Here is a 21,283-nt window from a genome sequence, read left to right as displayed (position 1 = left end):
ATCTAGGCTTGATCACAATCTGATTGCACCCTTGTTAAACACCAGACATACACGTGTTGCGCGCAGATTTATTGTTATCTATGTATTGTATTAAACTTGATTTCTAACCAACACGCAAGTGCTTGACGTTTATTTTAACACATGTTCAGGTTTGCAGTAGCTGTTTTGGAGCTTGTGGACACGTAGGAAGTTTTCTTTATTTTGGACCTAGATTAAAATGTATCAAGACAAGTTTTTGCTGTTCGAATATTATGATTTATAATATATTGATTTATGATGATTTATGTTATCTTATGTTTACCCTGCGCGTGCGCGAATGAATGTATTTATTAAATATTGACACCCAATAGTGTCACGAGTAATGAAACAATATGTGGCGCCCCGATGTATAATCCGCCTTTGGTCGGGGTGTTACAATACTGTTGTCAATAAGCTGTCGTATCTTTAGTCAGATCTTTTGCCCATACCTCGTCAGGTACAGTACAGAAGATCTTCCCGTATCGTACGGACTGGCTTATTTGGGCGGGAGTATTCCCCCTCCCGCCCTTGTGCGGGATTGTTCCCGGCTTTGCTCATTCCTTCAGGTGACACTGAGTGATTGAGAGCTAAGTGCCTTGTGCGTGTAGCCTTGCTGCGCGGGTGGCCTTCCCTGATGGCTTGTATCCGAAGCTGCGGGAACAGGCGGAGTCCTTCACCATTGGGAGGCATTTCCTGCGGGAACAGCTTGCGTACTGCGCGTAAGGACGTCACGTCTCTGAGCATGGTGGGTCCTGCGGATCCAGTTGGTTTCTGCGCAGACGTCCCTCTTCAAGGTGAGTCTTGCGGGTCCAACTGGGCTCTGCTGGGACCTACCTCTTTCAGTATTAGAGGCGAAATGAAGCATTGGGCTGGTACTACAATGTCTCAAGTTAAAATCCGATCTCAACTAGGTTTTACCATAGTTGGCCTTCGAGCGATGAGTTTTCCCTAGAATAGGAAATGGCAGCGATGCATGCGATCACTAGCGTACGGGTCAACTTTTGACAATGTGTTACCCCGCGTAGCTAGGCTTTATTTGCCGGTTGTTCAATTTAAATTTTTAACTCATTGACAGAAAAAACTATATATTAAACATGATAGTCGAGTACGTGTAAAAGAAGTTACATATTAAATGGCTAATATACATTCTCAAATTTTACTTTTATATCTACCACACGGTTTATACGAAACTAGATGGCTCAACCTCATGAGGAAAGATTAGAATCAGTAAGCACATGGGAAGGGTACATTTCCAACTCACTTTGATGCCATTTTAAGCCCTTTAGTAATGCATCAGAAGATGGGTAGAATTAGTTCAACACTATGTTACATGAATAGAGATTATTAAAATAAAAAGCAAAAATCCAAATGTAAGTTATTGGTTAAATCAAATTAAATGAAATAAGAGCATATAGTTTACCCAAGTTAGAAGGTATATACAAAAATTATATTATCATTTGAAATTACAATGGATTTTCCAGTTTATTCTATAGTTATTTTGAATAAAATTATAAACGTTCATCTTTCCAAGAATGCAAAACAAAAACTTGAAAATGTAAAAGTGTGTGGAAATACTTAATTTTATATAAAAGTGTGTGGAAATGATTTGATATGAAAGTGTAAAAATCAACAACTACCTTAAAAAAAATAAAAAAAAAACATTCACACAAACGTGATAAAAGAAAAAGTATATCTACTTAAATAGCAATTCTAGTATTTGTTAGATAGAGCGTGACACATAACTGATTCGGTTGGTACGGCAGGCCATCTTGCCGTTTCTTATAAGAAAAGCAACAACAAATCAAATATTATTATTATTCAAATCAATTGAAAGATGTATCTGAGAGTATCCATCCAACCAAATTCCTTCCGATGAATCAAAGAATAACGTCTTCTTCTACGTTTGTTGCATAGTCTCTGATCATCACCGCCCTGTTGCTGTTTGCATTTTGCGAGTTACGGTTTTGTAGAGTTGAAAAGAATCTCATGTTTATGGGCGGAATCCGTGAAACACCCCAAAACAACAATCCCGAATTGGAAAGCCTTGCACGATTCGCTGTCGATGAACATAATAAAAAGGAGGTAATCTCCCCAGGTTTAGATTAGGCCAGGCAGATCGCAAATGAGCTTGAGATAGGATCGATAAAGCTCGTTTTGTTATACAGCCCGACCTCAAGTCTTCTATGGGAAGCTCATTGTGAGACTTGAGTAGTTTAGGTTTTACATCTTGGATTTCTATGTATTAATTTCACATGCGTATATAAATATAAATTAGCTCATAAATAATAAACGAGCCAAGCTTCCAAAAAAAAAAACCATTTCGTGAGCCAAGCTCGAGATTGTAAAGAAAAGAGCTTGAAACGAGCTGAGCCCGAGCCTCAAATTAACGAGCTCGTTTACTTATCGAGACCAAGCTCAAGCCTTTGTATGAGGAGATCGTTTAAGCTCGTATAGCCTTACCTTTATGGACTTATATGTATTAACTTCACATTGCACAACCAAGCTCGAGCCGAACTTTGGCTTGTTTAAGGTATTACATGAACTCGGGCTGAGCTTTGACTCGTTTTAAGTATTACACGAGCTCAATCCGAGCTTAGTCTTGTTTACGGTTTTCTAAAAATATATAAAACTACTTAAAAACGTAGATGTGTGTGTGTATGTATATTAGTTATTATTAAATATTAAATGAGCCGAGCCCAAGATTGAAATAAGTCAAAACAAGCCAAGCTTGAGTCTAGTAAAGCCTGGGCTTGTATCGGCTCATTTACACCCCTATTCTTGATTTGTACAATTAGGTTACACAATTTAATTATTGTATGTCGTATGCAGAACTCGCTTCTGAAATTTGGTAGATTGGTGAAGACGAGAAACCAGGTGGTTGCGGGTACAATATACTATTTTACTTTGGAGGCAAATGATGCAGGAAAGACTAAACTATACGACGCCAAAGTTTGGGTGAAACCTTGGATGAACTTCAAGCAATTGGAAGAATTCAAGGTTTCAGAAGAGCAAAATGTTTAGATGTTTGTGATCAAGAAGGTATGTATGCATGTTCGTTAATGATCTTATAAACAATAAACAGCTAGTTGATGCAACTAAGATCGAGTTTGCCTAATACTCTAGGGCTTTATGATGTATGCGATTCGTATTTGGGTTTATGTAAATAATGAATGAAATATGGTTATATGAAATAACCTGGTTTAGTCTTGTTCTGTTGTTATATAACTGTGTGTCCTTTAGTTGTTATGATGCAGAGGTGAAACGGGCTGGGCTGGGCGGGAAGCATGTCAAATGGGTAATTTAATAGTATGGTTCAGAACGGGTCGGATCAAGCTAGCAACACTTATTTTCTTACTTTCTTTAAGTTATATAAATAACTGGTATGAATGTATGATAAATACTTGTATATAACTAAAGAAACTTTATTATTACTATGATTATCTTTTGTTTGACATAAAATGTTGTAGCAAGTTCAGTGCATTTAGAATACACTTTGGGAGTTGGGTTGGGTCAGTTTTGACCCGTTCAACCCATTTCTGTTTTTTGCTACTTTTTTTACGATCAACCTGTATCCTGTATGGGTGTAAATTTTAATTTGTGTCGGGTTAACGGGTTCAATGGTAGAATTGTTCAGCCCAAACAGGACCCATATGCCAAAAACATCAATCCTAACCTGCATATACTTAAAATCGTGTGACCCGAACATTACACGTTTAAGCCATTTATAGAAACGTGTCAAATGGGTCGGTGGATAACAATCAAGTTGTAAACATGTTAATCGGGTTGTAAAAAGGGTTAAATGGGTTAGTGGGTTAGCCTGTTTAGCTAGACGGGTTAAAGCATGTCAACCCAAACATGCGCCGTTTAAGCAGACTGAAAACAGAGGACAATTTTGATCTTATAGTTAGTATTAGTTGTTGTTCTTATGTAGTTATGTTAGCTTTCTGTCTATCTTTAGTAATGAAATATCAATGACACTAGTCATAAACGCGTCGATAACTTACAATTATTTGTATATTATGGATTAAAAACTTTACTCTATAAATACAATGAAATATAGTAAAAGTATAATATCCTGGAGGGATACATATAAAACTAATTCTAAAACCTTTTACTATTGGTGGAAACAAATTGAAACCATTGACTCTGGGGATTTTGTAGGCATTTAGACCAGTTACCTCCACTACAAATGCATCGTTTACTCAAGACAGTGGAGGAACTATTAGGATCATAATCTAGACAAAGATCCACACCATTATTATCTTTGCTCGCGATTTGAAACATAGAATTTGGTACCGAATTCCAAGTGCTTTGTTTCGTGGAGCAGTGCATTGTTAGCCTCACGGGAAGCCCATCCCCTACCACCTCGATACACAACGGGCTGCTTGATAGCTGGATTGGAGCCCGACTACCGTCGTGACTCCATCCAGTCAACCTGTGGCATTCATCGGCGAGGATTTGGCTATTATGGTCAGGTCGTATGCAGAGTCCGGTCAACGGGTGGTATATGAACGTGTAGTTGCTTGTTGTCACTTCTGGGACTATATGACAAAAAAATGTTTAATATAGAGTAAAGTTGATCTGATTATTAACAAGTTTAATAACTCATAATAAGTTGTATTAGATATAAAATCATTAAAATTTGAACTTTTATATGATAAAAGTGAAGTAGATATACAATAATGAAAACTACGGGTTTCAAATACTTGTTCGAAAAAAGTTTAAAAGATTTCTCAAAATCAGGTTGTAAATAAACGAGCTGAGCTGAACTCACTCGCTTGAATTTTGAGCCAAGGTGAGCTCACTCGTTTGGCTCGCTCATGTTAAGTAGTCCATTTAAGAAGCCAACTCTTATAGGGGCTCATCAAAACAAAGTTCAAGCTTAAAATTTGGTTTTTTTTTTACAGTTTTCGAGCCATTCAACTTCGAGACTGATATTAAGCCGAAGAAATTTCGGCTCGGCTAGTTAAGCGACACTAATATAAAATGCACCTTGCAGTGTTTGGTGAAGAAGATACATTTTCCTGTTAAAACCCGGGTTTCTGAGCCCGGTCCAGTTGGTATCAAGTAGTCCAAATTGTTCATCCATGTTTTGGGCTCCTTGTCTAAGATAATAGCTTCCTTGCAATCCCCATAAAGCCCAATCCAAGTCATTTCAGCCAAGTAAGCCATATAACAGGGAAGAAAATTGTTGTCGGCGCGGTTCGTGCCCATTAGATTCACACCGAACTCGGTTATAAACAACGGGGCTTGATGTGGCCCGTCTGTTAAAAACCCGACGTTTTTATCTATATCATTACTTAGGTCATTACAAATTTTGTTGAGTGGTTGGCGTAGCCATTTGTCTCTCCCACCCGACCACGAGTATCTATGTGCTTCAAAGACTAGTTTGGTTGGTAACTCGTGTTCAAGTCCCAAAAGCTTGGTTTTTACTGTGGCAAAGTCTAGAGCATAGTTTAAACCCGAGACGAGGACTAACACATGAGGGTTAACTCTGTGGATTAATGTTGTGCCTTCATGAACCCAACGGTACCATTCATTCGCGTTTTGGCGGGGGCCACGTAACTCGTTTCGTAAACTCATAGCCACCACCTACAAATGTAGATTTCCTCTTATTGGTAATTTTATTCATGGGATTGCATATAGAGTCTATAAGAGCTTACAAGTCAAAATCATTAGTACATGTAGACAGTTGTGACTTATGGTCAATGTATATGTAACTGGACTGGCTATTAAACCGGTCATCTTACCAGTCCACCAGTTGGTCGTTTAAAAAAAAGGATGGCGTCATATAGAACTACAAGTAATAGATGAATAGTAAATTAAAATAATATTAAAGATTTTTGAAACTCATTGAGCACCGATTAGTACTCATCCGTATTAGTTATGTAGAGTCTAGTCGACGGTCGACAGGTCTGGCACGATTATGAAAACAATGATAGTAAGAAGACAAGATGATTAGTTTGTTGCAAGATACATAAATGATTTTATGCCCCAAATAAACAAATTTTTAAAAGAAAACTTTATAATATTTGAAAACTTAATTCTTGTACCACACTAATGAAATAAAAGTTATGGGCAACAAATATTCAGAATTTACCATGTGAGTGTTCCTATAACGTTGTCCCACGATAGACAACCCGTTTAACCATTCCCTCGGGTCAAAATATTTGTCCCCGAAAAACCCGTTTCCATCGTCATTGGAGCAACACCACATTGGTTCGCTCACGTGATTATCAAGCACCACCATCATCCCAAGCGACGTGATCACGTTGATCACTGCCGAAAATGCATCAACCACCGTTAGATCCAAAAGTCGAGGATTATTTCTTTTTATATCCGAAATTGCATTCATAAGATTTAGTTCACAAAAAGTTTGCACAACAGTTTTGTTGCTATAACGAGTGAACATACGAGTGGCCCAAGTGAGGCGAACACAATTGAACCCTAATGAAGCAATGCGTCTTGCAATATGACTTATTGGCTTCTTGTCTAGCCCCTCGGCTAACATGGGTTGCAGATGAGCGGGCCAGTTTACACACTTAAACTTGACCCGCTCACCGGTCAAGTTGTCCACCACCCATCTTGAATTTGTTATCAATGGGAGGGAATGAGAATATTTTGCAAGGACAAAAAGAAATAAAGTTGAGATAATAACAACTTTCATGCTTCTTTCCATTTTTGAGATGTGAACTAATTACACTAAAAGCTTGAGGTTATATATAAGATTAAGGTGTATGCACTATAACTAACATTGTACACTCATGTTTGCATGGTGTACAACCAAGGATGCAACTAGCAAGAAGAGATTAAAGGCAAATTATATATATGTATATGTATATAAAGAATAACAAAATGTTTATGAAGTTAACATTGTAACCCCCACATTGTGATTAATATTTTGGTATACAAAAACCATGTAACAGTAAATTCATAACAAAAAGATAACACTTTTATAAACTTGTTTGAGTATTTTTATAACCATTTGATTTCACTTGTTTCGTGTCTTACCGCTTAGAATAATCTATAGTTTACATGGTCATATTGGTTAACATGATATTGTGGGTTCTAAAAGGTCTTTTATTTAAAAATAATTATTTTTATTGGGAACTAAATTCTAGTTTTAAAATATTACATTCTTGTTGAGACTCATTGAAGAAACATGTCACCAAATCCGTTAAAATGGGATTTATTCACTAAAAGAAGGGGGGCAGTTCATGTGTGAAATTTGTTTTCTTTTAATAATCTAAAAGATAGGTTTCATGGTTTCGTTGATTTGAGCATTATCGTCGACACGTGGTAACGGTTTTCCTGCCAAAAAAGTTCTGAAAAGAGTAAGTGATCGTTCGGGTTGCGTATATGGAGCTTCGTGTGCTGCCCCTCTAATGGTTGCATAATGTAAATTATCACCATACACTTGTGTCCATCCACCAACCTGTCCAAAACTAAACTTAGTCAAACGGGTCAAACACGTCAAATATAAAAACTAGCTAAAAATAAAAAAGATTAAATCGGTCTAACGCGTTACATATGTTAAAAAATAAATTTCAACAATATAACTGAACTAACCTGGTTGTCACTGAACCAAGCCCTGTATGGCAGAGTCGTGGTCAACCCTAATTGCTTAGCCAAGGCGTTGACCACCACTCGGGTGCCGGTTAAAGGAATGACCGAATCTTGATCGCCACTGAAAAAAAATAAATTAAAAGATTAGTTTTTTCTTTAGCACAATTGTTTCTAAATGTCACAAAATGACATCTTTTGATGTTTTTACATGTTTTGTTACATAAATGTTATATAAAAGGTGTTATAACAAGTATTATTACAACCGATTACCTGAAAACAAAAACCCGAATACCAGACTTGAGAAGGGAGGCTAACACAGGAGTCATTGGTGTCTCCATGTCAGCCATATCATACATTACAATACTGTTATGAAATAAATAAATAAAATCTTAAGTTATCAATATATGAAGTTAGTTTAGTAGACGTGAATCGGGTCTTTGGTTCGTGTAACACCTGCTACACGGAGCCCATTCATTGACGTCCATAAGTTGAGCATGGAGAGCGGTTTGAACATCTTTCCAGTTCAAGTATTTAATTGTTTCATCCTCAACACAAACATCTACTTTTGTCTCTTTATTTAACTGTCAGAGAGAAAACAATTGTTAGAGACAAAATAATTGCGACTCGTATTGTTAGATGTAGCAAAACGAGCAGGTTGGGGCATAACGATAGTTTTGCCATGGTTGGGTTGGCTGAAATTAACGTATATTTCGTTTCAAGCTCTAATTCTAAAGCTTGAGTCTGGCCTGTTTATTATTTATTTATTAAATCGGCGTATTATTTATAAATATTTTATAAGAATTTATAGTTTTTAAAACTTTACTATACATGATATAAATTATATAGTTATTTTCATTATAAATTCGTATATAATAATATGTTTGTTTGGGCCCGGCGAGCCTACTCCAGCTCGATAGCCGAAGCTTGGGCTTGCTTATTAAATGAGCTTAATTTTAGGCACAAGCTCATTTAAGCTCGGTTCAAATTGAGCTTTTAGTGAGCCAATCTTGAGTAGCTGACGAACGGCTTAGCTCGTTTTGACCTTTAGGTATACACCAAACCACATTCTAATAGTATTATTATCCCTCTCTTGTTAAACAAAACATAAACATATATGGAAACATTCATAATCATAAACAACAATTAGGAAGTTGTGGTGTTTACTCACATTTTGACCAAGAGCTAGTGATTGTGAGAGAACATTCGACAAGCATATGTCGAGAGTGACGTCATACACGTTAACATAAAGACTAATCTCTTTAAAGGCTTGCCTTGCAACACAATCACAGTCAGGGGTAACAGCATTGAAATTGTCTTCTCTTCTTATAGTCGAGTAGTTGCATACATTATTAAACATGTCATACGTATCATCCGATATTAAACCATGAGACCATAAATACTCCCCCCTTGAATTAAAATCATTATCAAACTCTAATAGCGGATTGCCTAACTACACAACAAATGATTAGTTCAATAAGAGGATATAAATTTGGTCAAAAGGGAGAAATAAAAAGTCAGCCAAGTTACTCACTGCAATTCCCTTTAGATTGATTTTGGCTTTTGAGTTAAGTATGAGAGTTGCTAGTTGAGGAACATAATGTCCTGTAGTATAAATTTACATCATTAGCATGTTGTAACAGCGCTATATTCTTACAAACAGGTCAACTGAGTCAAACGGGCTGGAAAACTCGCAGAGTGCAGGGTCAGCCTAACTTGTACTTCTGTTTAACCGGACGGATTTTGACAAATGTAATAACAAATAATCCATACCTGCATAACTTTCACCTGTGATATAAAAATCTCTATTCTTGTATTCGGGATACTTCTCAAACCATTTTTCGAGAAACACAAGATTGTCACCAGCTGAAACGAGAAACAATAACATATACAGAAGTAACAGAATCATCCTATACATATTTAATATTTTCAACCATAACAAATGAATGATACGAAAAATGAACCTGTAAGGGCGTCATTTGCGGATGTATAAAATGATTTATCAAGAGAATATGAGAATCCCACTCCTACTGGTGTTTCCAAATACAACATATTTGCCTCTGTGATTTAAGGCAAGAATGTGATCTTTTTAATTTTAATAACATAAATATAATTAATAAATAAATAGATTATGCATGCATGCATGCATACCTTTATTCCAACTATAATCATTTTTCAACAACAACCCATCAGCATTTGGTTTGAAAGGACCATGCTCGACAAAAGCCCCTTCTCCAACAGATGAACAACCAGGACCTGTAATTTTCAAACGACTTAGTTTTGCTATTCAAAAAGGACTAGCGGGTTAACGGTGCAGCTTATTGCCTGTAACACTACTCCGTATTGTATGATTTATATGAAATAGTTATGGTGCAAGCATTGAAATTAAAAGATGCAATTTTAAGCATAAATTAAAAGGTGATTTGAGTGAATAATAATAATAATAATAATAATTGGAGAGTGCGGTGACTTACAACATAAGAAAGTCGTTCTAAAAATAATAATAATAATACCTCCGTTTAACCAAAGAACGAGGGGTTTGGAACACGGGGCGGATTCAGCTTCGACAAAATAATAAAACAGGAATCTTTGTTGGGGTTCATCAACGGGGATGTAACCGGCGAATTGTTTGAAAGTGACGGGCGGTTGGCCGGGTAGATTCACTACCTCATCGGTAACTGTGCAATTGATCACGACCATGAAACAGCACGTGTGCGTTAATATTATTATTAGTATTCCGTACGCAAACAGAATCCATGACATGTTCAAGATACAGAAAGGTGTTTAAGAATGACGAATCACAAATGTAATTGGCGCATAGATCAAAAATAAAAATAAAAATAAAAATAATTTCTTTTCGGTGTTATAAATTATTAGCTCAAAGCATGCATGCATGATGAAGTTTTATAATAGGAAACATCCGAGCCTAAAATACATCGAAGCCCAAAAATGTAAAGATGTTAATGCATACATTAGTCTAAAATTTTTAGTGTAAGACATCTTTGACAATGTTGTAAACAAGTATAATTTGTGAAAAAAAATGGGTTTCAGGTTGGGTTATAGGGTATTTCTCACTTATTACTGTGGGTTTTCTTCTGAAAATGAAATGAAGATGATCGGGTGGGTCAATGAGCCGTTAGTGATCAAATGCTTTGTAAAAAACAATTAATATTGCAATTTAGAATTCATGCCATGCCATTACCATCACCGGTTTTTATATATATTAATACTAGTTTGAGTCCCAATGTTACAAAGGTTAATTAGGTTTTTGTTTTCAATCATTTTGTTATTTTATATTTTGTAATGATTTGTTTTATTTTTAACAAACAAAACATACATGAACACATGTATTTGGCTTATGAAAAAAGGGTAGTTGATGTAGGTGACAACGATGATTGATATATGAGAGCGGATGTTGACGATGGTGGGTGGTAATCGAACGTTAATTAACCAGTGATGGAGATGATTGACCGGCGACGAAGAATGTGTAGAGGAATTAAATTAAGGTTTCATGATGAAATGATTTCACAAATAAATGATATGTTATAACTCGTTTAAGGGCTATTTGGGTTTGGTGAGACCCATGACCCGCGAAAATTATTGTTTGATGATTAAGGGGGTTATATTGCAAATAAATGAGATGTTCTAACCCGTTTAAGGACTATTCGGGTTTGGTGAAACCCGTGAAAATTATTGTTTGATTATGAAATGATTTCATAATGAGATGTTTATAAACACATTTAAAGACTATCTGGTTTGGTGAAACCCATACCCGTGAATTCAGGTCGAAAGCATGAAAAACCTCAAATCGCAAAACAAACAATCTGGTAGCTTGAAAGGAGTAATGAGCAACCAGAGTTACAAAATTTATCCTTATTTACCAATTCTTCTCCACTCTATAATTTACCAATTCTTCTCACATAATTATGGGGGATGGGATGGGATGGGAATGCTCTTATAATCAACTTTTCTTATTGCTTACCAACTAAGTGAAGTTCTTTCGAGTTTTCACAGCTTTCAAGCTAGTATTTTGTTTCTCAAAATAAAGATATAAGGATAAATTTTATTTTGTTTGAATAAGTTAAAAGTTGTGAGGGGAAAAAGTCATAAGTTACACTTTTGTAACATATGACTTACAACAATAAGTTATAAGGAAGATGAAATAAGGAATCTCAAACACCCCCCTTAGTTACTTAGCTGATGTATATTTTTATCTCATGATTTATTATAAACTAGGTTAAAAACCCGTGCATTACACGGGTTGAAAAATTAAAATGATATAATAAGAAAAACGTATATGTTTGTTATGATTGTAATAACATATATTACATGTAATAAAGAAAAAGTGGAAATTTACGTTTATTATTTAAAAATCTCTAAAAAACTTATTCTTTACCAACCAAAAAAACCTACTATCATTAATAAACCAAAAGAGTTCAAGTCACATCTCAACAACACACTAATTTCCATTGAATACAAATACTTCAAGACCTAACATATATTCATTCATCACAAACTCCACATGTACTACTTAAAGATTAGGGATTTGCTCCATTACTATGGAGTGGAGCCAATTTATATGAAAACCATCATAACAATTATAATGTAAAACTAAGAAATTTCTCTTAACATTTTGGAAGGATAGTATTCCTTTTTTCTCTTGCGATGATACTATATCTCATTAATACCAACCTCATATTAGCTGCTTATTCTTTTTAAGTTGTTATTTGCCCTTTTAATGTAGTTATTATTTGCGCCTTTACTTGATTATCCTTTTTTACCCTTTTGAATTTATGCTGTTGGAATTATATTTTGCACTTTGCATGCCCGTTTGTTGCATTTTCCAAATATAAATGCACAATATAAAATCTTACTTTCAAAGTCTTTAAATTCATTTTAGTTGTGATTCTATATAATAGCTTAAAGACCAATATAAACTATTTTGAAAATGATCCCAACTAATTTAAACTGGCCCATTTTGCCCCTAGCCAAATGAACAAAACTTTTAAAAATCACTTGATCTCGCACACTTTGTCCGACTTAGTAGAATTAGGATAAAAAACATTGCTTTATCAAGAAAGTTTTCACATATAAACTTGTGGTGCTCTCGTGATGCAGTCAGTAATACAAAACCTATGGATTCATAATTTGGACAAAAGATCCATTATTTACGCCTCAACAAAAATAAATTGAAACCTTATAATTTAATTCTTATAACAAGGCTGGGTTCGGGTCAAAACCAGTTATGATCAGAATACGTTTGGGTTAAAACGGGTTGTTTTAAAAATGTATCAAATAAGGCTGGTACCGTCGTAAGCACTTGGGTGGGGCGGTTGTTTATTGATAATTACTTTCTAAAAGAAGTGGGGCGGTTGTTTATTGATAATTACTTTCTAAAAGAATATTCATTTATATTTTGCTGACCATCATCGTCTACACATTAAAAGTATGCAAATAATATACATTGAATTAAAGCCTTACAGGTGAGCATTAAAACTATTCAAACACACAAATCTATCAAACATGATTTAGGTATAAAACCCTAACTACAATACAAAATAATACTAAAACAAACACAAATTTAGGTGTAAGAACCCTAAATACAATAGTCAATACGAAGATACACATTGATGAAGATGAAAGGTTTACAAGGTCCCTGCTTGCATACAAATTAATCAATTAATTGTGACCATGTATATTGTGAAAACAATCATCAAGAACTAAGAATCGTAATCGACCAAGGGAAAATATGATTTACCTAGATGATAATGAATAAATAAGGTAATTTGTAAGGCCCCGAACCCGGTGGCCCTAATTTAGCGTCGGATTTACTCATAAACACAGTTCTTCAAATCAGAGTTTATTAAAACTTTTCGCGGAATATAAAACATCAATCATTTGTTACAAAACATTAAATCTTTTCTTTGATACCATAATACAAAACTTTATATTTAAAACATCTTTACTTCTTTCTTCAGATGCCAGCCGTTCAATCCATGCCGTGTGTCATCCTCATGCTAACTCTATAATCAGCTCACCTACGTGCATACTAAAAGTCAGCTACGCTGAGTGAGTTCTAGTTAATCGAACGCCATACAATACATACACATACATACATATCCGTAGATACATATCCATACTTCACTAGTTACCCTTCTGTTCTACATACATACTTGCTACCATACATACATACATATCTACAATCACTAACCTCAGTCTACCGAGAGTACGTTCATAGTTCACCGTCTATACCTATACTCAAGGTCGTGAACACGTACAAGGTTTGCAGTCCTTACCTATGTTCACCATTTATGGTACGTACAAGGATCGCGGTCCTTCCCTATACCATAGTACATCCACAACACGTACAAGGTTCGCAGTCCTTCCCTATGTTGCAACCTAATTCATAGCACGTACGAGGTTCGCAGTCCTCCCATATGCTACAAAATCAGCACGTATAAGGTTCACAGTCCTTTCCTATGCTGAAATACATCCACAACACGTACAAGGTTCGCAGTCCTTCCCTATGTTGCAACCTAATTCATAGCACGTACGAGGTTCGCAGTCCTCCCCTATGCTACAAAATCAGCACGTATAAGGTTCACAGTCCTTTCCTATGCTGACACCTAGCTACATTACGTATAAGGTTCGCAGTCCTTATCTACGTTTACATATATCATCTACTTCACGTATAAGGCTCGCAGTCCTTAACTACGCCATCACCAGCCGAGTCTATGTCCGACGGAAGCTAGAGGGATTTGCCATCCTAACTTACTATGTCGAACGTAGAACTCACATGCCATTCGTGTACCTAAATACACATACTTACATTATAACCTAAGAACACTCTAGGCATTCTTTACCCCATTCATTTAACAACCATACCCCTTGTCGTTACGTGCAATATCCGAAGATCGTTCACGCCCCGACAAGTATTCATTTGAAATATTCATACATCTACGATATATAATATTCGTACCTTTATTTTTAACCTGACAGTACGCGCAATATCCGAAGATCATTCGCGTACCGACAAACAATCATTCATATCTATCACACATATCACATATGACATACACTTATCACTTAGGATAAATGTATTAACAACACATCGAGTATGCACACAGCCCCGAAAACATAACAAGGAATGGGGCTAGAAACTCACCTGAACATGGTTACGTTCACCGTTAATCATAATCCCTTTCTTCAGCTGTGCACGGCTGACTGTATAACAAGTACACGTATCAAACAACTATCACTACTCATATCATCTTTCCAGTCTTAACTACTACCCACAACGAACGGGGGTCCGGGGGCAGCGCCCCTGGCAGCGGGGTCTAGGGGCGGCGGCCCCTAGCAGGGTCCAAGGGGCAGAGCCCCTGGCTGGGGTCGAGCTGCCAGGTCAGCTTGGAAAAATTTTATTTACATTAACTGTCTTAACACATTTTCCATTAGGTTTTAATTTATTTTCTAAGCGAACTTAACTTTAGGCGAAGTTAAACCTTAAGCGAACTTAGCTTTAGGCGAAGTTAAACCATAGGCGAACTTAGCTTTAGGCGAAGTTAAACCTTAGGCGAACTTAGCTTTAGGCGAAGTTCATCAGGCGAACTTAGCTTGCAGGCGATCATCAGGCGAACTTAGCTTGCAGGCGAAGTTGTCGTCTGCAGGTTCTGTTCGCTCTTAAATCCTTCGTTCCTTAACCAAATAACTCGATTTAGGTACCCATGGAATCGTCTGACCAGCGCCTACAAACCCCAACTATCAAATCGACCTAACATCGATGTTTAGAGGGTGCGATTTAGGCATATAGGTTACGGGTCCTTTTTATCAATCGATTAACCCATCAAATCATAACCATTTTCAGTAAGTTTAGCTTTGTTGGATTCGTTTTTACCATACAAACTCAGATCTACCATTTCTCAAATCAAACCGAACCTATACGAACGATTTCTAACCATAAACGTACCTTGAATGAGTCGAACTTATGAACACGAGCTGGTCTTGTTGCTTTGGTTCGTCACGACGATCTAGCACCAACTAACGTTTACTCTCTCTCGGATCCTGCTCGTTTATGGTGTGTGTGTTTTTGAATGTGTAGAGATTTGAATGGAAAGAGATGAGGTTTAGGGTTTTATGGTGGTTTAGGGGATATTTATATCCCTTAAAGCCCATGGACCTAAGGCCCATTCTTATTTAACCCATCTCAAATAATCTAACACTAGCCCGACTCATACCAACTCCTACTCTATTATTTATTTCCCGAACCCGAGTCAACTTTCCCTCTATTATTAAATAATATAATTAATATCATTTTGGAAATTTCGGGATGTTACATAATTTGTAGCTTTAATTGAAGAATTAATCTTCTAACTAAGAATTAATTTCAAGAAACAATTAAAAATCTTAAAATTTTAGGAAGTTTGTTATTAAAAAATTACTCATGCTTAAATTAAGGAAGCTAATTACAAGGAGGGTCAAATAAGACGGTTCAATTGAAGTGCCACTTGGCATAAAAATAGATTAATTAGGTGCCATGTGGCACAATTATTATTTTTGTATATTATAACAGTAGATACTAATTTCAATCACTATGAACCATATTATGAAATTTAGGGTTGCGTTATAATAAGAAGATTAGTTTTTATAGGAATGATAGGAAATAATCTTGTCTATTCATTTGAGAATTGAATGGTTGAGATTGATTAGAGAGATCATCAAGTGTAAAACAAGGGTAAGGGCATAATAGGGATAACACATTTATTGACTTTCTCTCTTCACATGCAAGACACATGTCAAATTCCCCAATCATTTTAAAACGTCCATAACTTTTTTATATGATATTTTTCTTTCAAAACAATTTCACCATAAATACGAGTGTTTTTTTTATCTTTTGTATGAGTACCATATTGCTTTATAAAAATAAAAAAAAATTCGTGGGTTTTTACAATGTGCGTTTTATCGTAATTGTGTTTTACAAAATTGTGTTATACAATTGTGTTTTATTTTTTCATAGTGTTTTTTGCATTGTGTTTTTTACATTGTGTTATTTAATTGTGTTTTCATTGTGTTTTTGTCATTGTGTTTTTATTTTCATAGTGTTTTTTCCATTGTGTTTTTTACATTGTGTCTTTTTCATTGTGTTTTTCATAGTGTTTTATTTTCCGGCAAGGTGGTGGCGGTGAGCGGTGGTAGTTGTAGGAGATGAGTGAAAATTTAAGTGGGTTTTTGAAATTAAATTAAGTGGGTTTCAATATTAAGGTGGTAGACTAAAATACCATCCTTCCTAGCCTTCTTAGAAAAACCAAACTTCTTATTTGATCATTTCTCATAAAATTTAACACATCATACGTTGTATCAACCTAAGTTACCTAACCTTAGGATCTTTCCCCCCTCTTTGGTTAGCCCCATCACAACAACCTGATCTCGCCCCTATCTCTACTTGCCAATCTTGACATAAGGTTTTAATATTCAACTCGAACTCGAAAAATTTGAAAAAAGTTTCGAATCGTATTTGAATTTCAGGCTTGATATTTAAATTTTCCTTTGTTAGACCAACTGTGAACATATCTTAAATCTTATCTTTAAAATTGAAGTAATACAATCTAAAAAAGGTATTTAATTCATATTATTTAAGTTTGATTTTCTTTTAATTTTTTAAAAAGGAATAAAATAAATACTTAGAGAGTATTGAATGCTTGTTTTTGATTTTCAAGAAAAAAGATATTTGAGCATTTAATATACTAATTTTAATATACCCTTAGTCACAAAATAAATTAAACCGATTTTTAGTTTTTTACCTATTTTGTTTTGTTTTTGATTTTTAGATGCATCAAGATGTTTAAAGTCTAAAATCCGCCTAAATTGCCATGTAGATAATACGTATATTCCGTATTACCGTCTAACTTATGCGAGTTTGATGTTAAATTTTATTGTTGTTTATATAAAACATATCCGCCCTTTGTCTTTAACACACCTGTCGCGTTCCAATAACTATTTGATTACATATATAACAAAATCGAATATTGATTTTATAACTTTATGTTTTTCTATAGAACAGATTCGTCCCTTGTCTATAACACAGGTGTCGCGTTCCAATAATTATTTGATTTCATATATAACAAAATCCGTATATAATAATAATAAAATAAAGTAGTTTGCATCTATTGAATAGAAATATTAAATGCATAAAATGACAAGATCATATGTTAATATGGGATGAGTTTTTATTTATTGTACAAAAGGAGCATATTATTATTATGGGCGGTTAAATAAAAAATAAAACCATATGATTTAATAATTTGTTAGTTTATCATCAAGTCTACCGACTGTTATGAGTTGAAAAGTGACAGTGAAATCTGTTTAAGTGATTCTCCTTTTCACACACACCCCTTGCGTACACCTGCCTCTTATTCCATCCACTTCTATACCCCATTAACCATTTTCATTTTTATCCTCAATTATTCAATATTTTATCTTAAAGTTTCAATTTTTATATTTAAAATCTTGGTGGGTATGATCAAGATTGGTTAAAGTTTCAATTTTGATATTTGGGTTTGAAAGATTTTGTGAATTTGAGATGAATTTGAGGTTATGGGTTTAAGGGTATGATCAAGATTGGTTAAAGTTGCAATTTTGATATTTGGGTTTGAAATCTTGGTGGATTTTGATATGGGTGGATCCAAGATGGATTATTGGAGGGAGTATTTTGGTGGTGCAAATGCTGATATTTTTGAAATAATTGAAGGGGCAATTATGTTAGCTGCTTCTGATTGTCCTAAAGAGTTTCAAGTTAGGAGGGATAGTATTGCTCAGATTTTGTTTTCTTGTAGATTGATCAAGTGTTCGGGTTGCGATAAACACGAGTTAGCCTTCCCTGTAGTTGATCAAGAACATAATGATGATCATCATGTTGATGTTGATGATCATCATGATGATCATGATGTAGTAGAGGTTAATGTAACTAACCATCATGTTAGCAGTTATAGTTATGAAGATGCAGAAGCTTTGACCGATGAAATCGAGCAAGAATCCCAAGTTTATGGTGAGGTTATGAGAATTAAAGATATTGTTGACAACAGCCCTGATGAGGTTTTTATTATTAATATTATTATTAACTGTTAACTATTGTTTTAATTTCATTTGTAAAATGTTTAATCATAGTTTATGTTCTTGTTAGTCTGCATTGGTTTTATGCGATTCATTAAGGAAGCTTCAGTTAATGTCATTATCAGTAGAAACACTTAAGGTTTGTATTCAAGTTTCAATACTTTTAAGTCTTTAACCACACTAATCATCTATCTGAAACTTGTTAATACTATATGATTATCTTATAATATGTTCAATCATAATTCAGGCAACCGAGATTGGAAAATCTGTTATTGTTCTTCGAAAGCATGCATCAAAGGACGTACGTCAGATCGCAAGATCACTAGTTGAGTAAGAACTTAACCGTTGATGTGCTATAACTTATAATGACCAAAAATGTTATTTTTATTTGGTACATTTGTGATGTAGGGTATGGAAAGGTATGGTAGATGAATGGGTGAAGGCTACTACAAATATAACTGGTAATTAAACGAATATACTTTGATGTGTTATTATTTTTTCGGTTTGTGTAATTTTATGATGATTATGGCAGTTTCTGAAAATACACCCGATTCGATGAATCCATCAGTTCTTGATGAAGAAGAAGGTTTACCGTCACCGCCTTTAGATGATTTAGCGTTTTTGAACCCTCATTCAATGTCATTGGAATTATCCGAGGTATGCAAAACTCGCACATTTCTGTTTTATAACATTTTTTGTATAATTTATTAACGGGTCAATTTTGTTTTTATGTATCTATCCGTGACTTTCAGAAGTTCTTCGATGGCATGGATGATTATGGAAGTGAGTTTGTCTACTTTTAAATTTTAAATAACTTGTTAGCTAATTAGGCGTTCTTTATTCAGTTGTTAATTAAATTCCTGTTTCGGATGTTGCTTTTAGATATTAAAAAAACTGAGAACCGTTATACCGGAAAGCCACAACTTGAGAAGCAAAATGCAAGCAAGTGGAAACCACAAAAGCCGTTAAACAGGCCAACAGTGGTCCCAAAACCAGCCGTGGTCAAACCATGTAAACCACCAGTTGTTGGCTCAACACCAGGGAGACGAATGAATCCGAATATGGACCAGAAATTACAAAATATTGAAAAAAGGACACTTTCTAAGAGTCCCGTGACTCCTCAACAACGTGTAAGTTACCGTATTACATAACATAAAACGAGTTTTGATAATATTTTTGCTAGACTAATTTTTGTTATATAAATTTAAACAGAAACCGATATCCTCTGGTGGAGAATCCGATCAAGACAAGCTTGAAGTCACAAAGAGGAAGCTTCAAGAACGCTATCAGGAAGCAGAAAATGGTTCGTATTAGGCAACATGTCAAAACAGGCTCGGGTTGAAACATAGAGTTATAAGCTAATTGTTGCCGTAATTAGTTTTCAAAAAATGTAGACTAGATTCTTTTACTTTCTAAACGTTTTAATAAATTAAAAATGTTCGATAAAGTTTTCAATAATTAATGTTTTGATGTTTATGTTTAACAGCGAAGAGGCAACGAACAATACAAGTTATGGAGTTGCAAGATCTCCCAAAGCAAGACGCTGCTCAAAAACACCAAAACATGAGACCCGGGAACTACCATCACAAATACCGGGCAAATGGGCGGTTTTAGAGATCATATCTGTTAAAATCCTGTGGCTAAATGTAGACTGAAAGGCCAGTTTTGGGGGATTTGATAACATTCCCAACTAAGATTTGAGGGGTTGTTTATTAGTTTAGTTCAATTGGGAGGTGTCACAGTTGACTTTGTTGAATAAAAATATCCTATACAACCACCCCTTTATTGACCTTTATATTGGAAGATTGGGGTACCCCACCCTACCCTACCCTACCCTACCCTACCCTACCCTACCCTACCCCAACACACATAACAGAGATATTCTTGGAAGCACACATAATCAGTTTGTTTTAGTAGTTGGTGCATCATGTTTTTTGATAATAGAGTTATACTAGACTAGTATCATTTCACATTATGTTTGAAGTTGTGTTTAAACATTGTTTGATATTTTGTGACGGCCGGGGTTCCTATCGCTGTTGATGGAACTGGGCTTGACGGGTAAGGTCACGACTAAGAGCATTCTTATTTTTTTCTCTGTTTCTAAATTCAAAATTACACCAACAATAATCGTATTTTCTCTCTAATATTAAATTAAATAATAATTTATCATTACATTTTCTCAATCTTCTTTATCAAAAATATTAATAAATTTTTAGGGTGATACAAAAACTTTTCAAATAATTAGAAAAAACACTACATATTCTCTTCTCTTATTCTCTTCTTACAATATCATACTACCATAATCACTTTCTACACTATAAAAATACCTTTCATAAAATATAGGAAATGGGATATGGGAAATGAATGATAATAAGGTTGATTGTAATAAAAAGTAAAAGAAAGTGGAAACTACTTTAACTTTTAAGTTGTAACCCGTACTATATATTAACACATATTCGCTTAGGATATAACTATTCTATTTCCGTTTTGTAGCGAATAGAGTATTTTAATTCGTTTAGGACAAAGTGATAACAATATGGAGATAAGACATGGAAGGTGCATTATAATAAAATATATTGAATGTTATTTTAATATT

At 34.9% G+C, this 21,283-nt stretch overlaps 2 protein-coding genes and 1 pseudogene across 2 annotated transcripts; 1 reads left to right on the top strand and 2 right to left on the bottom strand.

The window, feature by feature from the left end:
- Nucleotides 1-3,895: 3,895 nt before the first annotated feature.
- On the bottom strand, nucleotides 3,896-6,883 carry LOC143542810 (glycosyl hydrolase 5 family protein-like; annotated as a pseudogene).
- Nucleotides 6,884-7,137: 254 nt separating this feature from the next.
- LOC143542793 (serine carboxypeptidase-like 45) lies at nucleotides 7,138-10,356 on the bottom strand (the record flags this gene model as incomplete). Its single annotated transcript, XM_077035296.1, has 10 exons — nucleotides 7,138-7,453; nucleotides 7,588-7,705; nucleotides 7,855-7,947; nucleotides 8,038-8,165; nucleotides 8,753-9,034; nucleotides 9,116-9,186; nucleotides 9,355-9,447; nucleotides 9,546-9,641; nucleotides 9,733-9,837; nucleotides 10,095-10,356. Coding segments are annotated over 10 exons (1,437 nt in total), but the record flags the coding sequence as incomplete, so codon positions are not given.
- Nucleotides 10,357-18,074: 7,718 nt separating this feature from the next.
- On the top strand, nucleotides 18,075-20,573 carry LOC143542809 (putative mediator of RNA polymerase II transcription subunit 26b). Its single transcript, XM_077035302.1, has 9 exons — nucleotides 18,075-18,669; nucleotides 18,758-18,826; nucleotides 18,935-19,017; nucleotides 19,096-19,148; nucleotides 19,220-19,344; nucleotides 19,440-19,470; nucleotides 19,570-19,817; nucleotides 19,900-19,990; nucleotides 20,174-20,573. The coding sequence occupies exons 1-9, from the start codon at nucleotides 18,250-18,252 to the stop codon at nucleotides 20,299-20,301; spliced, it is 1,248 nt and encodes a 415-aa protein (XP_076891417.1). The 5' UTR covers nucleotides 18,075-18,249; the 3' UTR covers nucleotides 20,302-20,573.
- Nucleotides 20,574-21,283: the final 710 nt, after the last annotated feature.

The sequence above is a fragment of the Bidens hawaiensis genome, unplaced genomic scaffold (genome assembly GCF_021521415.1).
Source record: "Bidens hawaiensis isolate Kalapana, Puna unplaced genomic scaffold, B.hawaiensis_p1.1 tig00012997_1, whole genome shotgun sequence".
Lineage (NCBI taxonomy): Eukaryota > Viridiplantae > Streptophyta > Magnoliopsida > Asterales > Asteraceae > Bidens > Bidens hawaiensis.
The sequence above is the reverse complement of the archived record's forward strand: the minus strand, read 5'-3'. Positions and strand labels throughout refer to the sequence as shown.

What these genes read in the sequence shown, in the direction of transcription:
- LOC143542809 (XM_077035302.1), top strand. Translation starts at nt 18,250, where the DNA reads ATGGGTGGATCCAAGATGGATTATTGGAGGGAGTATTTTGGTGGTGCA. An exon ending in TATCAGTAGAAACACTTAAG is followed by an intron (nt 18,827 to 18,934) that starts GTTTGTATTCAA and finishes ATCATAATTCAG; the next exon opens with GCAACCGAGATTGGAAAATC. An exon ending in CCGTGACTCCTCAACAACGT is followed by an intron (nt 19,818 to 19,899) that starts GTAAGTTACCGT and finishes AAATTTAAACAG; the next exon opens with AAACCGATATCCTCTGGTGG.